This window comes from Thalassophryne amazonica, chromosome 10 (genome assembly GCF_902500255.1).
Source record: "Thalassophryne amazonica chromosome 10, fThaAma1.1, whole genome shotgun sequence".
NCBI classification, from domain to species: Eukaryota; Metazoa; Chordata; class Actinopteri; order Batrachoidiformes; family Batrachoididae; genus Thalassophryne; species Thalassophryne amazonica.
The window spans coordinates 49,028,355-49,043,572 of NC_047112.1; the positions used below are offsets into that span (position 1 = coordinate 49,028,355).

Genomic DNA, 15,218 nt, shown 5'->3' on the forward strand with positions numbered 1-15,218 from the left:
TTGGACAATTGAAAGGATGTTTGGGGATGATGAAATCATTTTTCAAGATGATAATGCATCTTGCCATAGAGCAAAAACTGCGAAAACATTCCTTGCAAGAAGACACGTAGGGTCAATGTCATGGCACAGGGTCAATGTCAACGAGCAGATCTGATTTGATGCAGGTGTTAGTTTTGAGGATGAAAATTTACAGGGTGATTCTATAATTTTTTCCTTGGTCTGCCACAATATTTTTTTCTTGATTTCTTATAGTGTTTCTTAAAGCCAGAAAGTTGCCATTTGAAGTGACTTTAGTTTTGTGTCATGTCTGTGATCTGCTTTTTTTCTACAAAATTAAACAACTGAATGAACATCCTCCGAGGCCGGTGATTCCATAATTTTTGCCAGGGGTTGTATATGAGAAATTGTTTAACAGCTGGACATGTTCCAACTTATCCTTAAGGCTTACAACAGAGGTGTTTTTCCTGAGGCGGAGTGTCGCAGCGGCTGCGAGCCGACGCTGCAATCCGTCCGCACGTCTTTCATTAAAAAAAATCTCCTTTAACAGTGGAATATCCGGATAAAATGCTGAAACCGACTTCTTCTGAAACTTCTCTGTTCCCTCATGTGTATATATATATATAAATATATATATATATATATATATATATATATATATATATATATATATATATATATATATATATATATATATATATATGCCTGATACCTTCCAAGATCCTGATTGTATCAGTCCCAATTTCAGTCACTCAGGAAATTCAGTCAGTTTCAGTCAGACAATAGAGAGCCAAGTGTTTCTAAAATCTGGCTTGAAGCAAGTAGGGTCACACACAAGCTTAAATCTTTCCGTCGAAATGGACATGTGAAATTCTGCATTAACGTCCAACATAACCCCTCTGAATCAAGATAGTAGCGGTACTGTTTTGACGCATAATGGACAACGTTGTGATTCTGGTGACAATAATGAGCAAATTATTTATAGTTGTAAAGAAGCCTCCTTACTTTCCCAATCAAACATACCTCAGTTTCTAGAAAATGAATGTATACCCTCAGCAGAGGGTTCAAGCATGTCTGACGTAAAAACATATGAATGAAATCCATATAGTTTTTGAAAAAATAAAAAGGACCTATACTTTATTGACAGACCTCGTATTTTACAAAAGCACATTTATCTGTAAACAACAACACACGACACACGTCACATTAACGTGTTGGCTTACATAATGAATGACTTAACCAATCAGTGTTTAGCAGAAGAGGCACATTTTACCCAGAATCCTTTGCGATCTGTCTGTGTTTTTTTACAAAACTTCAGAATTAGTGCATTATTCAACATTAAAAGATATATGTTATATTTTAACTTTGTACAAATGACAGAATTGACATTAATGGAGTTATTCTATCAGTATTCATTTTATTTATACACCAAACCACAAGTCAGCATGGCTTTATTTCCAAGACCTCCGCCTGACCGGAGCATTGTGATTGGGTAGAGAGCTGGGCTTTGCTGCTGCTCTCAGCTTGCTTCTGTGGTGGAAGCCATGTAGTAAACTGGAGCTTCTAGCAGGGGGCAGGATGCTGAAAAACAAAAGTGCTGATTCATTGTTTGGGTCTGTTGTCGCTTTTGATGCTACCACAAGCAATTGTGGTGTTAAAACTCAAATTCAGTTTGTTAGTAGTTGCAAATGTACCAGAGACAATACTGGAATTTATCAGTTATCGGTAACTTCCGATACATTTTTGGGTGGTTTATCATTTTACTTTATCAAAGATAACTTTTCAGTTATCTGATTATCTGTTATCAAAGTTAATTTTTTGGTTATCTGTGCCCACCACTGAAGAAAGGTAAGAGAACTTTAAGAGAAGTTTACAAAAATGTTCTTGCACGAGGCTCTTGTTTAAAAATGAGTAGGGATGTTAAAAAAAAAAGAAAAAAAAAAGTGAAGTTATCCTTTCATTTTGGTCAGACTCCAGTCAGGAGTGGCTGATCCAGATGCACCACATGCAGATGATGACCAGGGCATAGCAAGAGATGAGCAGAAGGTAGATACGGAAGAGCAGGAAGTCCAGGATGTAGGCTACGTGGCACCACTGGTCCTGCAGTTCGCTCTCCTTCTGCATTGATGCCAGGTGGGCATGAAGTTCACTCAGGTACTGGCAGATCTGTTGCAGCTCAGGCGGAGTAGCTGTACCTGTTGCAGAAATGGAGGGAGAGTGAGGTTTCTTGTTGTATTGGTGTGTTAAAAATGTGAATACTGATGCTGTGGTGGTCAAAAGGTGTGGTGCAACATAGAGGGGTCCTATCATCTGATATCTTATAGATGAAGGAAAACCAATTTTGGACAAAAGTTAAGTCATATTCTCAAAATGTCGACAAGATGGTGAAGCAAAATTACAGTGTTTTAACTGAGTGGTGCAATGCTTCTACTGGGTCATTCCAGTGACGCTCTTGTCAAAACTGTAATTCCAATAGTCATGGTGATGGATGGGAAAGTCCCACTAAAAATGACAAATTTGTTGTTGGTTTTTTCCTCCCACAAATTCAATATATCTGTAATGTCATGAGTTTTTCTGTACACCATGTGACCCGTATAGCAGAAAAAGTATTCACATTGCAGTTTTTTACAAAATAGGGCTTTTTCACCTAAAAAAAAACATTTCATGTGAGCGTAAAAATGTTTTCAAAATATACATGCGTATATTCAATTTGCTACTTCAAATTGCGCCATTTTTGTTCTAATCCTAACTCCAAACCTGATCCTACCCAATGCCCTCATGCAAGATTGTAAATGTTAAATGCAAAACACTCTTATACATGCATGCAAAAATTAACAGGACTGTGCATGAAATATTACATTTTACTTTTCAATAACATATGAAATGCACCATGAGAATTCAGTGGTTATTTTCACACACAGCACCCATATTCTTTAAAAAACAATTGCACTTATTCTTATCTGTGCACTGGTGGGCTTTTGGTTTGAAAATGAGGTGTGGACCTGGTGCATTGATATAATTTTTTTTTTTTTTTTTTTTTGGAGAAAGATGGGGAGCACACGGATGCAGCGGCTTTTAGCTCTACAACTTGGTGCTTGTTTTTCTTACTTTTTGCGTGTATATTCTTCGAGTTTCGTAAAGCGACCCACAGCTTCAGCCGCCAGAACCATATCCACCTCGGTCTGAGGTACAAACTGTCGGTTACATCCTGGAGGACATAACGAGAACACCGGGCTCTCTGTGGATTACCAGCCTGCCCAGCAGGCAGGGAAGGCGGCGTAGAGACAGGAAGCAGAAGCGAGGATGTCGGTCCAGCTCTGATGCTAGGCTACGTAAACAACCACACAGGCCAGCATTACCGAGCCTCTTCCTCTCAAACGCCAGATCCATCACACACAATATGGATGAATTGGAGCTACAGATGGCCACAAACAGCTTTGTGCGGAACTGCAGCGTTATTTTCATCACGGAGACGTGGCTTCACCCACTGATTCCCGACGCTGCAGTCGAGCTAGCAGGCCGCACGCTACACCGGCAGGACAGAACCAGTGATTCGGATAAGTGCAGAGGTGGAGGGCCCTGTGTTTATGTGAACCGTGAGTGGTGCTGTAGCAGCAGGATCATTGACTCTCACTATTCTCCTGATTTAGAGGTGCTGGCAGTCTCGTGCAGACCTTTTTATCTGCCAAGGGAGTTCACAGTAGTCATTGTGTTTGCTGTTTACATCCCACCCGATGCTAACGTTAGCACGCCCCTTAGCCTCTTGCTTGCCTGTGTAAATAAACAGCAGCTGGCCCACCCGGATGGCATTTGTATTGTCGCTGGTGACTTCAACCAAGCGTGTTTAAAGACTGTGCTCCCTAAGTTTGTCCAGTATGTGAAGTGTGCCACCAGAGGGGGAAATACTTTGGACCATGTTCACTCAAACATTAAACACGCGTACAAAGTCACTCCACTCCCCCATCTCACCGGATCTGACCATCTCTGCCTGTCCCTCACCTCCACCTACACCCCCCTGCTGAGGCGAACAAAGCCACAACGGAAGACAGTCCAAACCTGGCCTGAAGGAGCACTCACCCAGCTACAGGACTGCTTCTCACGGACTGTATGGGATTTATTTTTCAGCCACAACCTGCAGGAGTACACCGACACCGTACTCTCCTATATTAAGAACTGTGTTGACACTGTCACCGTCAACAAAAGGGTCAGGGTTTTTCCAAACCAGAAGCCCTGGATGAACAGTGTAGTCCAGTCCCTATTAAAAAGCCGCAACACTGCCTTTAAATCAGGGGACAGGGCCCTGTACAGTGCGGCCAGGTCCGATCTGAAAAGAGGCATCAGAGAGGCCAAGGCTGCCTACAAGGAAAAGATAGAGGGCCACTTCGCTGTAAATGACCCCAGAAGGATGTGGCAGGGAATAAATCATATAACCAACTTTCCCATCTCTGTACCCATCCCACAAACACCATCATAATGTTTGCGGATGATACCACCGTGATTGGGCTCATCTCAGGGGGGGATGAGACCGGCTACAGAGATGAGGTAAATTGACTCATGGTGGTGGCGTGGTGTTCAGCTAACAACCTGCCGCTGAACACCACAAAAACAAAAGAAATAATCCTGGACTTCAGGAAGCCCAGCAGCAACTCCACTTCCTGAGGGTGCTCAGAGAAACAATCTGGAGGAGAAGCTGCTGGTGTTGTTCTACAGAGCCACCATCGAGAGCATCCTGACGTACTGCATCACAGTGTGGTATGGGGGGGTGCTCAGCAGCAGACAGGAGAGCGCTGCAGAGGGTGATCAAAACGGCCCAGGGGATCACTGGTTGCTCTCTGCCCAGCCTGGAAGACATTGCCAGCTCTCACTACCTCAGCAGAGCTGCCAGCATCAGCAAAGACACATCCCACCCCAGCAACCACCTGTTTGACCTGCTACCCTCCGGTCGATGTATAGGTCAATCAAAACTAGGACAAACAGACTCAGGGACAGCTTTCTCCCCAGAGCGATCACTGCTGTGAACAAAAACAAATCACTCTAATTCGCATGTTCAAGTTTCTTGTGCAATATCTGTAAACCATGTGCAATATTCCTGTGCAATATGATTCCACAATTGTATATAATTCTTGTTTTACATTACCTTATGTTTATATTAGTTGTACATATACTCTGAATAATTTACTGTTAAATTTCACTATCTTTTATTTGGCTAAAAATTACCCATACCATGGAAAGCACCTTTTTTTTGGAGTTGCTCTCAAATCTCATTGTAATGCAAATTACAATGACAATAAAGGCGATTCTGATTCTGATGAAGCTCTGGAAAACAACCACACCACAGACCATCAAAAACCTGGTCTAAAGTCAGAACAATATTCAGACACACCTTACACAGGCGATTTCATGACAGGAGAATTTTCTTAAAAAGATGACCTGAAACGTCAGCTACAATTTGACAGAATGCACATCTGTGATGCGTAGATTTGATGTTTTGGTGAAAAGAAAACCCTCCTCTATACCACTTCATCATGATGCTGTATAACTGGGGATACAAAATGCAAAACATGCACTATGCACAGTTTCTCCAATCACAGCCACAGAAGCCTATAATGTCTTCTGGGTTGTCTGGGTGTCTTGGTGGCTTCTCCTTCTTGCACAGTCACTCAGTTTTTGAGAACTGTCTACTCCACACAGATTTACCATAGTCTTGTAAATGTTCATGAATCCATCCTCTGACTTGTCTGAAGAAAACTGGCAATAAAACTGATTATTTACAGGTATTATACCAAAGGGGCCCATTACTTATGCAACTCATCATCTTGGCTTTTATATTTTTAATTATTTTATATCTAGTTGTAGAGATTTGCTTTGAGTTTTAATTTAAGGAAGATCATTTTAGAAATTTTTAGATTTAGAAGCCTGATTTAGTTTTTGTATTTGAAATGGCATAAACAAATTAAAATGTGTGAAATACCAAGTTGCCCAATACATTTGGAGGGCACTGTAGTTCAAATATGATGTTATTACCCCCGACGCCGGTTGCATTTTGTGTGGGCTGTTCAGTTCTTGGGTGGATGATGCATAGGCCTGTATTATCCTCCAGTTTTTTAGATTTGTCCTCCTGAGGTGGGGGTGGGACGTCCTCCGTCCATTGGTAGCAGATGAGCTTGCTGATGTGTTTTAGCACGACCACCCTCACCCAGTGTGGAATGTCTTTGTTTTTCATGGAGTTGTTATGGAGAACATTAGTAATGATGACCGTCTCCAGCAGGCTGATAACCATCAGGGCCAGACACACCGAGAAATAGATACCTGAGAGGAAGGATGCACATTGGAGAAGCAATTCACTGCAGCACACTGAACAGGAATTTAGTACAATTTAGCTGTAAGTCTATCAGGTTTGACAGAGACATCGTTTACTGAATAATTCAGAGGGGTCCGGTACACAGAAAGGCAGATCAAAATCAGCAAACAAACCCAAAACATCAGGCGTTAGGCATGGTCAGAAAAACAGGCAGGTGGTCAAAACACAACATGGAAGCAGGACTAGAAAACATGGTATACAGAGCTAGCAGAGAAGGCACAAGGTGTAATGAACTGACGGAGAACTAGTGCAACCAGTGAAGCTTATATACACCCTAGTGATGAGTTACAGATTTGAAACAGGTGTGTGGAAAACTCCAGAACAGGGTCTGGCCCAGACAGTGTGCACTGCTCAAGACCAAGCACCAAGAGAGACAGACAAGAGAGATAGGGACAGACAGATCCCAAGCAGGAAGAACCCAACAAGAGAAATCACACACCGAAAAAAACAATCAAAACTAAACTAAGCAGAACTAAACATGATCCAAAAGTCCAGATCATGATTCTATCTATCTATCTATCTATCTATCTATCTATCTATCTATCTATCTATCTATCTATCTATCTATCTATCTATCTATCTATCTATCTATCTATCTATCTATCTATCTATCTATCTATCTATCTATCTATCTATCTATCTATCTATCTATCTATCTATCTATCTATCTATCTATCTATCTATCTATCTATCTATCTATATACATCCATTTTTAAGACCCACTTATTCTAATCAAGGGTCTCTCTCTCTCTCTTGTGCAACTGAACACATCTTAGTAGGTTTGCATATGGTTATATTTAGATATTTATATACTTATTTATTTATTTGCCCTTTGCACACTAGTTTTAAGCTGACCATCTTTTTAGTGGTTTTAAGGTTGTGAGTCCTTGGTGGTGTTTGTTAACTTGTTTTGTGTATGTTCTTTGTTAGTATTTTTAGTGTTTTTTATTGTTGTTGTTGTGTTGACTAACATGGATGCCTTTTTTCTGTTTTCTGTTTGCTGCAAGCCAAATCTACCTACGGGTACAAATAAAGTTACCTGAACCTCTCTCTCGCTCTCTCTCTCTCTCACTCACACACGCATAAATTTGTCTGAGTGCTAAAAGTGTTCCAATTCAGGTCGTTACAACACCTCTGCATTATTTTTGCAATCCATTATACCCTTGTCACACAAGAGCAAGAATGAGCCCGAATGCCGCATGAATGAGGATTCAACCCACATTCGGGCAAATTCGAGGTGCAGTTGAAATCCTCGCACACCATTCTTCCAGCAGTCGGCACATTAGTGCAGTTACAGCACATGCACGCTACACTTGTGGTAGAAAACATATTTAACGGCAGTCAAGGTGCAGTCATAATATTTGTACGGCATGGAAACGTAATTCAAAGCATTTGGAGAGTGTTCGAGGGGCTGTTTGAAATGCTGGGCGCGTCAAATTCTGGCCGAATGTCTCGAATGTGCATGAATGCACCTCCTTGTCAAAATAGAGACCGAATGCTACATGAATGATCATTCGGGCAAATTCGAGACGCACTCAAAATCAGCATGCTTGAGTGCATCCCACACAGTTGGGCACATTTGCACAATCAGCCCAAATATAGGGCACATGCACACCTCTGTCAAGGTGCATTCGAGGTGGGGAAAGTTTGAACAGTGGTCAAAGTGCAGTCTGACTGCAGTCTCAGCAGTTGAAACACCTGAATGGTGTCAGTTGCCATATCACAATGGCCAGCCAGTACAGAACTCAGCCGAATGCCCTGATGTGGCATGGATGAGCCGGAATGCACCTGAGTGTCCCCACAATGTTCCAAATGGGGGCCGAATGCAACACTGATGAGAGTTGCATGGCCAATGTGGCACCCCAGTGCAACATGATTGTGAGCCGAATGGCCCGAGTGGTCCCCCAGTGCAACATGGATGAGGCGGGAACCAGCTGCCTGTGCTTAGACCGTGAACCACATTGACTGCAACAGTGGATAGTATTGAAAGAGGGGACGCTAGCGCCCCATCCAGTGTCCGCATTGAATACCAATTGATCAACGAGAGAGAGAGAGAGAGAGAGAGAGAGAGATTACATGAAATGTCTTGTGCATTTTTTTAAACACATTTAGATACAGTTGTATGCAAACGTTTGGGCACCTCTGATAATTTTCATGATTTTCCTTTATAAATCATTTGTTGTCTAGATCAGAAATTTCAGTTTAATATATCATATAGCAGATGAACACACTGATATTTGAGAAATGAAATGTTTCTAGTATTTACAGAAAGTGTGCAATAATTATTTAAACAAAATTAGGCAGGTGCATAACTTTGGGCACCCTTGTCATTTTATTGATTTGAATACATTCAGCACTAATTATTGGAACACAAAATCGGTTTGCTAAGCTCATTGACCCTTGACCTCCTTACACAGGTGAATCCAATCATGAGAAAGGGTATTTAAGGTGGCCATTTGCAAATGTTTCTCCTCTTTGCATGTCTTCTAATGAGTGGCAATATATATATATATATATATATATATATATATATATCCGAGGTCTGTCAATAAAGTATAGGTCCTTTTTATTTTTTTCAAAAACTATATGGATTTCATTCATATGTTTTTACGTCAGACATGCTTGAACCCTCGTGCGCATGCGTGAGTTTTTCCACGCCTGTCGGTAACATCATTCACCTGTGAGCACTCCTTGTGGGAGGAGTCGTCCAGCCCCTCGTCGGAATTCCTTTGTCTGAGAAGTTGCTGAGAGACTGGCGCTTTGTTTGATCAAAATTTTTTCTAAACCTGTGAGACACATCGAAGTGGACACAGTTCGAAAAATTAAGCTGGTTTTCGGTGAAAATTTTAACGGCTGATGGGAGATTTTGAGGTGATACTGTCGCTTTAAGGACTTCCCACGGTGCGAGACGTCGCGCAGCGCTCTCAGGCACCGTCGTCAGCCTGTTTCAAGCTGAAAACCTCCACATTTCAAGCTCTATTGATCCACGACGTCGTGAGAGAACAGAGAAGTTTCAGAAGAAGTCGGTTTCAGCATTTTATCCGGATATTCCACTGTTAAAGGAGATTTTGATGGATTGCAGCAGATGGATTGCAGCAGATGGATTGCAGCGTCGGCTCGCAGCCACAGGAAAAACACCTCTGTTGGAAGCCTTAAGGACAAGTTGGAACATGTCCAGCTGTTAAACAATTTCTCATATACTCACTCCACTGAAAGCCATCAAAAGCCGCCTGGATTTTACAAATGGTTATCAACACGGAGGTGTTTTTCCTGTGCCGCCGCACCGCGCCGGCTGCGTCCCGACGCGCGGACCCGTCCGCACGTCTTTCATTAAAAAAATCTCCTTTAACAGTGGAATATCCGGATAAAATGCTGAAACCGACTTCTTCTGAAACTTCTCTGTTCTCTCACGACGTCCTGGATCAATAGAGCCTGAAATGTGGGGGTTTTCAGCTTGAAACAGGCTGACGACGGCGCCTGGGAGCGCTGCGCGACGTCTCGCACCGTGGGAAGTCCTTAAAGCGACAGTATCACCTCAAAATCTCTCATCAGCCGTTAAAATTTTCACCGAAAACCAGCTTAATTTTTCGAACCGTGTCCATTTCGATGTGCCTCACAGGTTTAGAAAAAATTTTGATCAAACAAAGCGCCAGTCTCTCAGCAACTTCTCAGACAAAGGAATTCCGATGAGGGGCTGGACGACTCCTCCCACAAGGAGTGCTCACAGGCGAATGACGTCACCGACAGGCGTGGAAAAACTCATGCATGCGCACGAGGGTTCAAGCATGTCTGATGTAAAAACATATGAATGAAATCCATATAGTTTTTGAAAAAAATAAAAAGGACCTATACTTTATTGACAGCCCTCGTATGTATGTATGTATGTATATATATATATATATATGACTGATACCTTCCAAGATCCTGATTGTATCAGTCCCAATTTCAGTCACTCAGGAAATTCAGTCAGTTTCAGTCAGACAATAGAGAGCCAAGTGTTTCTAAAATCTGGCTTGAAGCAAAGTAGGTCACACACAAGCTTAAATCTTTCTGTCGAAATGGACATGTGAAATTCTGCATTAACGTCCAACATAACCCCTCTGAATCAAGATAGTAGCGGTACTGTTTTGACGCATAATGGACAACGTTGTGATTCTGGTGACAATAATGAGCAAATTATTTATAGTTGTAAAGAAGCCTCCTTACTTTCCCAATCAAACATACCTCATTTTCTTGAAAATGAATGTATACCCTCAAAAAGAGATTCAAAGTGGTACCTTCCCCCAATCCTGAGTGTTCTAGTTCTGGTGTCAGTCAGTGTATTGAGGGTAATGGCGATAACAAACAAAGAGTTAGTGCTGAATGTTGTTTACCTCTAAACCCTTAAGAAATACATAGAAACATGCCTGCTGTAACTTTAGCCTCCGCTGTGTGCCCAAGAGGGTCCCACGGTTCCAATTCATCTCCGCCGTGGATCCTGAAGGGTCACACAGATCCAGCTTGGTCTCCGAGGTGGGGCCTGGAGAGACACACTACCTCAGCTCAGTCTCCACTGTGGGCCATGAAGGGTTGCATACTTCCAGTTCCGTCTCCGCTGTGGACCCTGGAGGGTTGTATGTATCCAGTTTCATCTCCACCGTGGCCCCTGGAGGGTTGCATGACCTCAGCTCAGTCTCCGCTGTGGGCCCTGGAGGGTCGCACAGTTCCAGTTTTGTCTCCGGTGTGTGCCAAGGAGGGTTGCACAGCTCCAGCTTCATCTCTGCTGTGGGCCCTCGAGGTTCGCACAACCTCAGCCCTGCCTCAGCTGTGGACCCTAAAGGGTCGAATGGGTCCAGCTTCGTCTTAACCGTGGGCCCTGGGGGATCACACGACTTCATCTCTGCTTTAGCCATGGACCTTGGAGGGTCACATGGATCCAGCTTTATCGCTGCTGTGGATGCTTGAGGGTTGCGCGGACTCCAACCCTGCTCCAACGTAGCCTACAGCCTGCCTATGGCCGGTCTTCATTTGTTGTAATGAACTCCTGTTGGTTGAAGAGCCAGTCCCTTTCTGGGCTGGTGCACCCAGGTTCGGGGGTGTTCCCACCTATCCGCCGCCTGCCTCACGCCCATGGTGGGGTTTTTTTGGGAGGTGGGGTTGTTTTTGGATTTTTTGTTTTGTGTGCTTGGTTTTGTCTTGCGTCCGCTGTTTTTGTGTTTTTTCTCCTGTTGTTTTTTGTTTGTTTTGTTTTTTGGGGAGTGGGGGGGTGTTGAGCTCTGTGTAAGCCTGATCCCATCAGTTCTCAGAAGCTAAGCAGTGCGGGACCTGGTTAGTACTTGGATGGGAGACGTCTTTGGAACACCAGCGGCTGTGTGTGTTTCTCCAGGTAACACTGGAATTGCGTTAGGAAGGGTGTCCGGCGTAAAACCTGTGCCAAAATATCAATGCGGATCTGGTTGTATCTGCTGTGACGACCCTGAACACAAAACAGGAGCAGCCAAATGGACTGAGGTTGAGCTGTCAGGGCCAGGTCTTGGAGGGGTGGGGGTGGGGGGAGTTCTGTCATGGTGTCATCCGTTTCTGGGGTTTTATTAATTTTTGTGTCATGCCTGTCCTCTGTGTGTCTGTTTCACTGCTGCTTGTCCGTGTGTGTGTGTGTGTGTGTGTGTGTGTGTGTGTGTGCGTGTGGGGCATGCCCCTCATCTGTCAGTTGTGTATGCTTTGGTCCTCCCTCTTCCTGCATGGGTATGAGAACACTCCTACTGTTCTGTCTTATCGGCATGTATGTGTGTTCCAGCCAGCTCTATGTCCCTGCTATTGTTGTGAAAGTGTAGTGACACGGACCCACAACAGGGGGCGCAAATGAACGGTCAATAGATGAGCCAAAAAATAACAACTTAATGTTGTGAAGGTGCACAACGAACATACAGACAATCTCAGAATATGATTACAGTCAATCCACAAAGGTGACGTGTGGCAGGCTCGAGGATAGAAGACGTCTGTCCTGAGAAGAGCCGGAACCACACGATTTCCGCCGCCACCGAACCTGGTGAATACTGGAGCCGCCAAGTCCCGAATTCCCAGGTGATCACCGTCCCCGACTGTCGGATCTGGTACTGCTGGCGAAGAACAAAGACAGTCAAATGTGGGTGTGTGTACACCCCGTAACAACAACGGTGGGAATGCCACCTCCACCTCTCACTCAATATGCTGCAGAGTACCGCAGTGATTCCTCAGGGGAAAAGAGTGCCGTCCTACACTCACTCAGCTTCCACAGAAAGAGGGACCGGTACTCCTGCAAACACTCACAATATACAGATATATTGCAAAACACAAACGGCTGAGTCTATTACCTCCAAAGAAGTACGATATCTCGGCAACGAGGTGGAGATGACGTCTGGTCTTTATGGAGTGAGATGATGTAGAGTAGATGGGTGACAGCTGTCAAGAGATAATGAGTGACAGCTGTCACCCCCGGCTGTGTCCGTGGCGGCAGCGCCCTCTCGTGCCTGAAGCCCGCACTTCAGGCAGGGCGCCCACTGGTGGTGGGCCAGCAGTACCTCCTCTTCTGGCGGCCCACACAACAGGACCCACCCCTCAACGGGCACCTCCTGGCGCCCGACCAGGCTTGTTCGGGTGACGGTGGTAGAAGTCGGCCAGGAGGGCCGGATCCAGGATGAAGCTCCTCTTCACCCAGGAGCGTTCCTCGGGTCCATACCCCTCCCAGTCCACCAAGTACTGGAACCCCCGGCCCATCCGACGGACGTCCAGGAGCCGGCGCATCGTCCAAGCCGGCTCCCCGTCGATGATCCGAGCAGGAGGCGGCGCCAGTCCGGGAGCACAGAGGGGTGAGGTGTGGTGAGGTTTGATCCGTGACACGTGAAAAACCGGGTGGATCCGCAGTGAAGCCGGGAGTTGGAGCTTCACTGCGGCAGGACTGAGGACTTTGAGGATCTTGAATGGTCCGATATATCTGTCCTTAAGTTTCGGGGAGTCCACCTGGAGGGGGATGTCCTTCGTGGAAAGCCACACCTCTTGCCCGGGCTGGTAAGCAGGGGCCGGGGATCGCCGGCGGTCTGCATGGGTCTTCGCCCTCGTCCGGGCCTTCAACAAGGCAGAACGGCAGAGCGACACACCCGACAGGCACTTCCGCAGGTGGGCCTGGACCAAGGGCACACCGACCTCTCCCTCTACCACGGGAAACAACGGGGGCTGATACCCCAAACACACCTCAAATGGGGAGAGGCCGGTGGCAGAGGACACCTGGCTGTTATGCGCATACTCGATCCAGGCCAGATGTTTACTCCAGGCCGTCGGGTGTGCGGACGTCACACAGCGCAGAGCTTGCTCCAATTCCTGACTGGCCCGTTCTGCCTGTCCATTGGTCTGCGGATGATACCCGGACGAGAGGCTCACAGTAGCCCCCAGTTCCCGGCAGAAGCTCCTCCAGACGTGTGAGGAGAACTGGGGCCCATGATCAGAGACGATGTCGGTGGGTATCCCATGCAGACGGACGACGTGGTGGACTAGGAGGTCTGCTGTCTCATGGGCTGTTGGGAGCTTCGGGAGGGCCACGAAGTGGGCCGCCTTGGAGAATCAGTCCACTATCGTGAAGATGGTGGTGTTGCCCTGGGACGGCGGGAGGCCCGTGACGAAATCCAGGCCGATGTGGGACCAGGGGCGATGAGGCACAGGTAACGGCTGGAGAAGTCCTTGGGACCTTTTATGGTCTGCCTTGCCCCTGGCACAGGTGGTGCAGGCCTGGATGTACTCCCGGACGTCGGCCTCCATAGACGCCCACCAGAAGCGCTGCCGGACGACTGCCACGGTCCTTCGCACCCCTGGATGACAGGAGAGCTTGGAACCATGACAGAAGTCCAAGACTGCAGCTCTGGCCTCTGGTGGGACGTACAAACGGTTCTTCGGACCTGTTCCTGGGTCCGGGCTCCGTGCCAAGGCCTCCCGGACGATCTTCTCCACGTCCCAGGTGAGGGTGGCCACGATAGTGGACTCAGGCAGGATGGGCTCCGGTGGATCCGACAGTGCAGTTTTGACCTCCTCTTCGTGTACCCGGGACAAGGCATCCGACCTCTGGTTCTTGGTCCCGGGGCGATAGGTGATCCGGAAGTCAAAACGCCCGAAGAACAGTGACCAGCGGGCTTGCCTGGGGTTCAGCACGCTTGGCGGTCCTGATATACTCCAGGTTCCGATGGTCAGTGAAAACCGTGAACGGCACAGACGCTCCCTCCAACAGGTGTCTCCACTCCTCAAGAGCCTCTTTCACCGCAAGGAGTTCTCGATTGCCGACGTCATAGTTCCGTTCAGCCGGGGTCAACCTGCATGAAAAGTAGGCACACGGGGTGAAGAACCTTATCAGTCTCTCCGCTCTGGGATAGCACGGCTCCTATCCCTGAGTCAGAGGCGTCCACTTCAACCACGAACTGGCGGCTAGGGTCGGGCTGCACCAAAACTGGCGCAGTAGAGAACCGTCGTTTCAACTCCTTGAACGCGGCTTCGCACCGATCTGACCAGGTGAAGGGGACTTTTGGAGAGGTCAGGGCTGTCAGGGGGCTAACTACCTGACTGTAGCCCTTAATGAACCTCCTATAGAAATTAGCGAAGCCGAGGAACTGTTGCAGCTTCCTACGGCTTGTTGGTTGGGGCCATCTCTCACCGCCGCAACCTTGGCCGGATCAGGGGCGACGGAGTTAGAGGAGATGATAAACCCAGGAAGGACAAAGACGTGCGGTGAAACTCGCACTTCTCGCCCTTCACAAACAGTCGGTTCTCTAACAACCGCTGCAGGACCTGACGTACATGCTGGACATGGGTCTCAGGATCCGGAGAAAAGATGAGAATATCGTCCAGATATACGAAGACG

At 46.2% G+C, this 15,218-nt stretch overlaps 1 protein-coding gene across 1 annotated transcript in view; it reads right to left on the bottom strand.

Moving 5' to 3' along the window:
• Positions 1 to 1,974: 1,974 nt before the first annotated feature.
• The window catches only part of LOC117518103 (5-hydroxytryptamine receptor 3A-like), a 132,971-nt gene continuing 119,727 nt past the window's right edge, over positions 1,975 to 15,218 (bottom strand). Inside the window, exons 16-17 of the mRNA XM_034179165.1 lie at positions 6,029 to 6,306; positions 1,975 to 2,223 (exon numbers count right to left, since the gene is read on the bottom strand). Coding sequence (XP_034035056.1) covers positions 1,975 to 2,223; positions 6,029 to 6,306 — 527 coding nt within the window. The remainder of the gene's footprint in view (positions 2,224 to 6,028; positions 6,307 to 15,218) is intronic.